At 35.2% G+C, this 10,666-nt stretch overlaps 1 protein-coding gene across 1 annotated transcript; it reads left to right on the top strand.

The window, feature by feature from the left end:
• Positions 1-4,608: 4,608 nt before the first annotated feature.
• On the top strand, positions 4,609-6,038 carry LOC149171651 (uncharacterized). The gene has a single exon (XM_089427550.1). It carries the CDS (start codon positions 5,023-5,025, stop codon positions 5,653-5,655), a length of 633 nt encoding a protein of 210 aa, XP_089283676.1. The 5' UTR covers positions 4,609-5,022; the 3' UTR covers positions 5,656-6,038.
• Positions 6,039-10,666: the final 4,628 nt, after the last annotated feature.

Raw genomic sequence — 10,666 nt, forward strand, 5'->3', positions numbered from 1 at the left:
ATTAAAACTTGTGAAATCCTTGTATGCCCTCAAGCAAGCACCATGAGCCTGGTATGAAAAGTTAACTGATCATCTTCTGAAACTCAACTTCAAACATTATGTTCTTGATGATGCAACTTTGTTTATCAAGAAAGTTGAAAAAACAGTTGTATATCTTGTGGTATATGTAGATTATCTTTTTATGAGAGGGAACAATGAGAGCTATATTTTATCCATAAATAAGGAATTGAGGAAAGGTTTTTAAATGACAGACTTGGGCTATTTTCACTACTATCTTGGTATTGAAGTAACTCAACATCTGAAGTCTATATTCCTCTCTCAAAAGAAGTACATTGGAGATCTATTGAACAAGTTTGGCACGACTGAGTGCAATCCTTTGACTACTCCAATGGAACAGAACTTGAAGCTCACATCCATTGAAGGAAAAGAATTTGAGGATACAACAGATCTGAAAGCTAATTTTTTCATGTCCCAGCTAGAAGGATTTGTTGTGAAGGGCCAAGAACACAAAGTATGAAAACTTGTGAAATCCTTGTATGGCCTCAAGCAAGCACCACGAGCCTGGTATGAAAAGTTAACTGATCATCTTCTGAAACTCAACTTCAAACATTATGTTCTTGATGATGCAACTTTGTTTATCAAGAAAGTTGAAAAAACAGTTGTATATCTTGTGGTATATGTAGATTATCTTTTGATAAGAGGGAACAATGAGAGCTATCTTTTATCCATAAATAAGGAATTGAGGAAAGGTTTTTAAATGACAGACTTGGGCTATTTTCACTACTATCTTGGTATTGAAGTAACTCAACATCCGAAGTCTATATTCCTCTCTCAAAAGAAGTACATTGGAGATCTATTGAACAAGTTTGGCACGACTGAGTGCAATCCTTTGACTACTCTAATGGAACAGAGCTTGAAGCCCACATCCATTGAAGGAGAATAATTTGAGGAGGCAACAAAGTATATACAGCTTGTAGGAAGTCTCAACTACCTGACTACTACCAGAATGAACATTTCATTTGTTGCAAAAAGAGTTCTAAAGTACTTGAAGGGAACTCAAGACTTTGGACTCAAGTATACACAGGTGGGCGACTTCAGCTTGATTGGATACTCTTATTCAACCATCGATGGAGACAAAGAAACTGGGGTATCTACTTCAATTTATGCTATGAGTCTTGGATCAGGAGATGTCTCCTTGAGATCACACAAACAATCAATTATAGCAAATTCCACAACAGAGGAAGAATATGTGGCAGCAACTGAGGCAACAAAGGAAATTGTGTGGCTCAGGAAAATTCTGGAAGATTTGTAGGTGAAACAAGTGAATTCAACTCCACTCATGAGTGAAAGAAACTCTGCAATAAAGTTGGCCAAGAACCCAAAGTTCCATTACCAGACGAAGCACATAAATACAAAATATCATCTGATTTGACATTATGTTGATGCCAAGACAATTGATCTATGCCATTGTTCCACTAATTAGCGAATTGTAGACATCTTCACCAAAGCACTTGGAATAGAAAAGTTCGAAAGGTTCAGAACGATGCTTGGACTCACTGATATCCCTTCAAAGTAAAGGGGGGAATGTTGACACCTAATCATTGGGATTGGGTGAATATATGTAAATAATGTAAATAGCAAATAATGGAGAATAGGAATATGAAGAGACACTAGGAGGTGAAGCCCAAGAGTCTCTCGCTCCTTGTGTATATCCATGAGCAATATTAATGTCTACACACAATTCATTTGAGGAGTTAACTCCTGGCCTGACAGGTTTAACAAACCCTCAATCAAGCTCTTGACATTGTTAAACAAGGGCTCAATCAAGCTATAACTCGATCAAGCCCTTTGAACAATAAACTCCTTGTTGTTTTTTCAGCAGGAAGATTAAAAAAATAGCTCAATTGAGCTCCTATGTAACTGTGGGTTACATAGGATCTCGATTGAAGTTTATTTTTAAGCCCTTAAACAGCTCGATCGAGCTCCTATGTAATTGTGGGTTACATAGGATCTCGATTGAGGGTTTATTTCTAAGCCCTTAAATAGCTCGATCGAGGGCTAAAATATAGCTCGATAGAGCTACTTTTTTCTCCCTCCCAACTTGTGCGCTTGCCAAAAGTGTAACCCATATTCATGCATTCACCTTGGTCTAAACCATTTTAACTAAAGTTTTATCTTTTTAATCAGGCGAATATATTCGAACTAACAAAAACTAAGGAAAAACCCAAAGTGGGAAAGAAATCTCCACATCCTTTAACCATGTACAAGGGAGGGCCAAGGTCGAGAGGTTAAAGTCCTTTCCCCATAATTTCTCTCGTGGATATTAAGTTTGCAATATTTCTGTTTTTTAAAGATAAACCTTTATACAAAGAAATCTCATCTATGTTTGGTAACTCGTATTTATATATTTGCAATGTAGATGTAATTTACAAAATATCACTTAATTTGTTAATGGAAGAGTTTTGTTTTTAAGGTTTATTTTGTGGCAAATTTCAAAGTTTCAAAAGAGAAACATTAAGCTTCTAGATATGGCAAATAGAAGTAGTATACTACAACATTTCGTAAAAATGATGTACATATTGATGTACCTATTAGCATATATAGCTATGGATTTAGCACAAAATTGGAGACATAATTACAAAATATATCTCAAGCGTTGAACGAGGAATCTAGGTTATTATATGTTAAATTTTTGTAAACATAGAATTTTTTTAAATTAAATTATATTTTATTTTTTTCAAACAAGGGAAAATCAAGTAAATTTATATATGATCGTTTTCAATTTAATTACACCTCTAAATTCATACCGAAGAAAAATTATATCACCTCCTTTCATAAAAATTTGTTGAACAAATACTATGAACAACAAAATACCTTGATTTTGAAAATAAAAACATATATATTTTTAATATAATAAACTTTTATTTTTAACAATTGCATTTTACAATAAATTTATAAATTTATAAATATGATGAAATGATTAATATAGATTTAAACATTTTTATATTCAAAATATTACCAAAAACTACCCTAGATATATATAATACTTGTTAAGTGTTAAGTTTGAATTCCATTTTGGGCATAGCAAGTAATGCTAAGATTATAAGACAATCTTTGATGCAAGGTTGTCCTAACCATGCATGCCGATTAAAAAAAACTTCAAAACAAGGGGTTTCAAGGTGCAATAATACTACAATCTCAAGGTGAAATAAGACTACAATCTCATATTATGGTAGTGCAACAAAGAACCTACTTACCTTACACCTTTTTCCGTAACCTAATAATCTTGTCTAACCTTAACACGTAAGGTTTGAATTTTAACCTAAATTGCAATCATAAGCCATAATTTCTACCCAACCTTTATTAAAACCTATGCATATTTAAAAATGGAGAAATTAGAAATTACTTATAGAAAGGAATTTATTAATACTTCTCCATTTTACTTATAATCAAATTTTCCAAAAAAACTAAACGAAAACGAAAATTTATATATTTAAATGTTAGTCGAAAAGTTCTTCGCTTTACTTCTTTACTTTCTTGTAAAATTCCATGTAATATTTAACTTATATTTCATCACATGTTTTGTAGTAAATATTCCTTACACTTTTTTTATATTAAAAAAAAAAAATCATGGATTTCTCGATTAGTGAAATTGGAAAAAGCTTTTCATGTGTATCACAAATAACACCCATTGCTTAAAAAGGGAAATGTATACTCTAAAGAAAGTTTGAATGCAACAAGTGGGATTGTTAGTAAACACAACATCATTAGTTGGGTGGGATTCATGGTGAAAGATGGAAAACATATTTAAAAGGTGGGGTAATAAATTGGAGAACGACATTTAAATTTCCACTGAGATCGAAATAGATTTCGTAAGTCTTTATTAGGGATGGAGTAGACTCTTCTATATAATTCTAACACCCATCTGTGCCGACGTTTAATTTGTCATTATATTAAAAAATATATTTCTTTGTAAATAAGGTATGTAGTGGGAGATCAATTTGTCATTATATTAAAAATATATATATTTCTTTGTAAATAAGGTATGTAGTGGGAGATCAACTACCATATGAGGTATGTGATAAGTCATGCTTAGCCTAATGTTTAAGATAATGTTATTGATAAACATACCTTTTTAGATAAACATACCTTTTTAAGTGGTGCAATTCCGAACGAGGGAATATATATTAATGGACACATCATGGATGATGATAGAGGTTGGAGTGTGGCATTCATTAAGTCGTGGTGAGGTACCAAGATTATTGGAAAATCCGAATGATGATGTGGACGATTATTGCTTAGAAATTAGAGTATACTTCTAGTTCAAACATCTAGAAAAAAGTTGATTTAACACACCGATATATTCAATAATCAACACCTACCCATTGGCAGAAGTACGCAATAATGGAAGTCACAAAATAAAGAATGGAATCCCATACATCTCATGTGGTTCAAAAATCTTTATCCCATACTTGTCATATGGTTCAGGAAAGAGAACAAACACAACACAACTTTCATTTTAAAATGATTCTCAGAAATCGCTATCATGAAAACCAGATATGGCTTTAAAGTGTAGAGGTCCCATTTCGCTCTGAAGTATTCTACTTCTCACAGAGTTTTTTTGTGATGATTTCTTCACCAAATTCCAGCGAATACGGAACGCTTGAATGTCCCGTATCACACGCCACGGACCGAAAATTAAGTAAAGTCTTTTTACCGCCATCGTGACAGGGCGTTGAAATTTGTTTTACCAGAGTCTTTCTTGAAATGATTCATCGAAAATTTGACATCAGCGAATGAAACAAAGCTTTTCCCCAATATTTAAATGGGGGGAATGGCGAACGGGAGAATTCATGCCTGGCGTCTGAAATCTTCCATAAATTTCTTTTAAATCCCCTCCCAATATGCCAGAATAGCTATCATCGTTCTCTAATCTCGGCTCTGTTTCTTTTTTTTCCGAAGAATCTCGGCTCTGTTTCACCGTTGCGTTCAGCGTTCGAATTTCGGGGCGGTCTTTTAAATATGTCTGAGACGCTCAGAAAACGCAGCCGAGAGCCGGGGGTTCTGCCGGATTCCACTGATATCCGGGAGCCGAAACGATTTAATGGCGAAGAAACGGACCGGTTTTGTCATCTGCTGCAACTAGACAAAACCCCAGCTGAAGAAGAAGAGTTCGCTCCGAGTGAGGATTTCGTAAGCGGCGTCATGAGAAGCCTGGAGGAAGAGATCAACGCGACATGTTCCACTTTTTATGCGCCAAATTCGGGGGATAATTTGCCGGTCTCCGATATTTCTAACGGCCAAACCCTCGTTTCAGACTCGGGGATTGATCTCTGTTATCTTCTAGAAGCTTCGGACGATGATCTCGGCATTCCCTCAAGCCCAGTTCTGGACTTGAAGGAACAAGTCTGTCAATCTCCCAAGGAAAGCTTGCCCGCCGAGGTTTCCCTGGAAAATCCAGATTTGAAATGCCTCGGTGAAAATTGGAACTTCAAGGACGATTTTGAAAATGATCAACAGTTTGCATTGTATGAAGATCCCTGTGATTTGAGCCAGGTGCATGATTATATGAACAAAGATTTTATCAGCCCAGACCTGTTTTTTGATGGGGGCTTTTCTGCGGCATGGCCATTCGAAACAGCCGGACGCATGTAATCAACGCAATGGCTCATTAGGACTGTATAATCATGTACTTCGATCTTATGCAGAATAGATATGATTGTAATATTGATGCTCCGAGTATTTCAACTTCAAGAAAATTTGATTCTTTGAATCCGTACTTGGCACATGGCAAACTGTGCAGCACAAGTTCCACCTTTGTTGTCGATTTCTATTTCTAGCATATTAAGAAGTTTTAACCCCACCGTTTGCTTGATTCATGCGGCCATGCCATCGCCCGTTGGTCGTGATCCACTGCCACACCTCATGGAATTATCAGTGTCAAACCAGGTGCAGATAATATCAATGGGGTGAAGAAAGTACGTTGTCTGCAGCAGTAATCACCAAATGGCGATGGGTGGTGATAAGCTAAATTTTAGGAGAATACAGCAGGAAAAAAAAATCAATGATGTAATTGCATGTTTTAAATTATGAATTTGGTTTTTCCGAATATAAATTAAAAATATTTAGACATATTTGAATGTGTTTGTCCATTTAACATGGTTATCCGGTTGACCATGGAAAATTTTAGGGGCTAATGTTCGCCCAGTGTGCTAATTTTCCATGATTTTTCCACGAAAAAGATTCTTCAATTTCCAATTTTATAAAAGACGATTCGCCCAAATTTTAGAATATAAAATTATTTTACCTTAAAAATCGCCAACATTATATAGAGACTATATATAAAATAATTATAAATTTAATTAATTTGAGTTATGAAAAATTTCTTCATGTTAATTTTGCCTTTTTCATGCCTAATTTCCGTCGGTTGCTTTAAGTTTTAGTTTCACCTAATTTATTTGGTATATGATTAATATATTAACTACAGTTTAACAATTATATTTTTAACCTTGTGGATTAATTAAATATATTTAAAATATAAATATAAATATAAATTAATATTTTAGTTAATTGTTTAAGAATATTTCGTTGTGTTTAGTTTTTTTTTATATTATAAAAATAAATTAATATAATATATAAAGTAGAATATTTATTTATTTGAATTCATAGTAAAAATATATTTTTATCAAAAATATAATAAAAAGATTAATGTTCTTACATTAATAGTATAAAAGATTAACATTTATATGTGAAAAATTAATTATATATTATTAATTTAATTTTTAATATAAATTAATTACAAAAATAAACTAATTTTAAAGATATAATTTATATTTTAATTCATAGTAAAAATATAATTTTACCAAAAATATAATAAAAAGATTAATGTTATTATATTAATAATATACAAGATTTACATTTATATACAAATTTAATTATATATTATTAATTTAATTTTTAATAAAAATTAATTTCTAAAATAACTATTAATTAACTTTAAAGATGTAATTTATCTTAGTCTAATATAAGCATTCATCATGATAAATATGTTATGTAATTTCTTGTTATTTTGATTCTATAAGAGAAGAATTACATAATACTAATTTTGAAACTTTCATCTCAATTCAAACTATCATATTTCTTTTGAATTTGCCCAAACAAAAAGTGTTTGGTTTTCTCATAATGTTTGACCAGGGCTAAAGATTGTGTGTGATTATGTTGGATGTTGTTCCATGTTCGTTTTAACTTGAATAGAAAGCCATGTTTCACCTATGTAAGATTTGTTCCATGAATATGAAATTTCATAGAAATATTTCAATGTGGTTGTCACTTAGATTTTTATTTCATTTTAATTTGCATTTCTCATGTGTATGAATTGTTAATTTTTATATTTTTACGCATCTTATTTATTTTGTTTATTAATTAATGTTATTATGTTTATTAATTAATGTTATTAATATATTGATGGCAAGTTAATAATTATATTTTAAAGTTGTAGTTTTTATTAAATATATTTAGAATATTAATATAAATTAATAATAATATTTTAATTAATTGTTTAAGAACATTGTATTGAGATTATATTTTTTTTTGCTGATGCAAGAGTCGGACCTTCTATTTCATTAATCATTAAATAAAATACATAAAATACAACATTTCTCGATAAGTTGTGGACCAAGGAGAAAACCCAACATTAACTGTAAATGGGCCAAAGGCAAAAGCCCCGACCCCTACAACCAAACCTCACAACTCTCTAAAGAAAAATACTTTGGAAACCGGCTAACAAGAATCTAGAGTCGGACCCGAAGAGGAACATATGTGCCAAACTATAAAGATTTCATATCCGCATAACTCACTAACCCGCGAATCTGTAGAATGTATAATAAGTCGCTTCCCGCCAAGAACAATTTGCTTCCCGCCATTTTCCTGACTTGCATCTTTAATCTCAACCGTCGAACCTCCTCGCCCGATCCCATGGCTATGGCTAATATCGTTGTGCTTAGAAGCACGACTTTTACCCATAAGGACCCACCAACATGCTCGATCAATCCCATCCATAGATCTGCCTTGCAAGATCCGACGGTTGAGGATCATATTGCACCGGTCTACATCACCGAACAATAGCATGCGATGAGGGCGGTATTCCATCCAACCCCACTGCCACGTGGAGCTCGCTGAATGGAATCGCTCCCAAATTGGAAAAACCACTTCCCACTTGCAAGGCCTGCGATCACCGAAAAACCGCTCTGGACGCGGTATTGCGAACAAAGAAGAAAAACCCCTGGTTTCGCGGCCGCCGAGAGTTCCCAGTTTCTGTCCTCTCACTGCATCTACTCTACCTGAACCAATGTGAGCTGAAGCACCCGCCATCCTGCCTGTCATCCAAAAAACCAAATCGCCCGTGCTGTTACCTCTAGGAACTGCTATGAAAGTATTAACCCGGGTTGCGAAGGTTGACCATTGCTTGCAACCCACTAAAGACCCGACTGTGAGCAAACCGCTAAACATAAAGCTGCTGAGTCATCTGAACCCCGCCTCCATGGCTCTGTTCTGAAACACCATCTTATCTTCATCTGCTTGGTCGTGACACTTCGCTTTTAATCTATTCTGAGGTAGCTCTTGCCAGTTCATCGCAACCCTATTTTCTGTGCAAATCACTCCTTGATTGGCCAGAATATCTGCTAGTTTATTGGCCATTCTTTGCACATGTTTAAAACTGATTGTTCTCAGGCTCTGGAGGTGACTGTGAATCCGTTGAAAGACCTGGATCAACCTCCAGTTTCTTGAGGCTTTTTCCGGCTTCATACCCTAGCTGATTCTCTTGACTGAGTTAATGATTAACTTAGAATCAGCTTCAATAATCACATTTTGGCGGTTATCCTGAACCAGGAAATCTAGACATTGCTCCATAGCCATTAATTCCGCCATATTGTTGGTGGCTCTTCCTAAATGGCAATAGAAGATGAAAATAATACTTCTGTTTTCATCCCTTAACACCCCTCCATGACTGGCCATGCCCGGATTGCCTTTTGAAGCACCATCAATGTTGAATTTCAGAAAACCCTTAGGGGGAGGATGCCAGAAATCTAGCTCAGGATCCAAAATTAAAACCTTCCTATCCAGGCCCTGAGGAATAAGTCCCTGCAACCCTAGCTGACTGAGAATCCTCAATTCTGTTACAGAAGGTGGATTCTTAGGGAGATTTTGAACTATAGTGCCAACTGTCTCCTTAAGTTGTTTTAAGATCTGATCATAAAGGCAATGGGAAGGCTTCTTTACATTCTTGAAGATTCTATTGTTCCTTTCTTTCCAGACATTCCAAATAATGAAGCTTGGCGTAAGGGCCCAAGCTGAGCCAAGAACTTCATTATCCAAAAAGTTTCTTCTCCAGTTGTTTAGGGTGTTGATAATACTCCCTTTGTCCCTATCAGACTGTTGGAAGATGGTGGCAAAAGAATCCCACAACCTGGAGGTAAAAATGCAATTGTTGAGAAGGTGCTCCATTGTTTCCTCTTGAGCTTCACAGAGCTGGCATCTGGAAGGCCCCAGGACACCCCTCTTCTGAATGTTATCCCAGGTCAAAATTTTCCTATGCAAAACCAGCCACATGAAGAGTTTAATTTTCATCCAACCTTGATGCCTCCATAGGTTTTGCCAAATCCTATCCGGAGCATGGGAATCTAATTCAAGGAGTATGAGTTTTTCTTCCTTAAGATTAAAGGTACCCTCATTGTTGTTGCCCCATCTCAGCTGGTCATGCCCCCCTGACACTAAAATTTTCCTTTGTTCTAACACTTTCATTAGTGTCTCAGCTTTAGCTTTCAGGGGGTTGTCATCTCTGAAATCAAAGTTCCTCCAGGTTCTCCATTTTCCTATACTGTTGTTTTGATCCCAAAAATCTTTTACCTTGGATAGCCCTTTAGTATCTGCCTCTACCTTGAGGTCCTCCAAGTCCTCTTTTAACAGAATAGGTTCTTGTTGCCATCTGTCCTCCCAGAATAAAGCTAAGTCTCCCTCTCTAATTTCCCAGAAGTTGTTTTCTTGAACTAAGCCCCTGTTATCCCAGGCCTTATTCCAAATGTGTGATCCCTTTATATTTCCATCCATCCTTATGTGATCATTATTTTGCCATGAGCTAGCATATTTTTCTTTCCAAATGATAGCCCACTGAGCCTCTGGTTCTTTTACCTAGCGCCACCATAATTTTGCCCCTAAAACCTTGCTTAGAATCTCAGGATCATCCAATCCAAGACCCCCATGGTTTTTAGGTTTGCAAATTTTTTCCCAGGCTACCAAGGCCCATTTCTTCCTTTCTTCCCCCTTGCCCCAAAGAAAGTCTCTTTGTATGTTTCTGAATTGATGCAGGACTCCTTTAGGTGCTGGGAGAGCTGATAGCATAAAGACTGGGATTGATTGAAGTACAGCCTTTGTAAGCACCAACCTACCAGCCAAGTTTAAGGATCTCATAGTCCATTTCCTGGTTTTATCTTGCAATTTATTAATCACCGGCTCCCAGATGCTCTTGTGTAATGGTTTAGTAGTTAGAGGAACTCCCAAATATTTTGAGGGGAGAGATTCTCTTTGAAAGCCCAGAATTCTAGAGATGTTCCTCTGAATAGCAATATTAGTATTGAAGAAAAAAATCTTAGATTTGGAGAGGTTAACT

The sequence above is a fragment of the Pinus tabuliformis genome, chromosome 4_2, assembly GCF_031772625.1.
Source record: "Pinus tabuliformis cultivar Carrire ecotype Pingquan chromosome 4_2, CPIR1, whole genome shotgun sequence".
NCBI classification, from domain to species: Eukaryota; Viridiplantae; Streptophyta; class Pinopsida; order Pinales; family Pinaceae; genus Pinus; species Pinus tabuliformis.

What these genes read in the sequence shown, in the direction of transcription:
- LOC149171651 (XM_089427550.1), top strand. Translation starts at nt 5,023, where the DNA reads ATGTCTGAGACGCTCAGAAAACGCAGCCGAGAGCCGGGGGTTCTGCCG.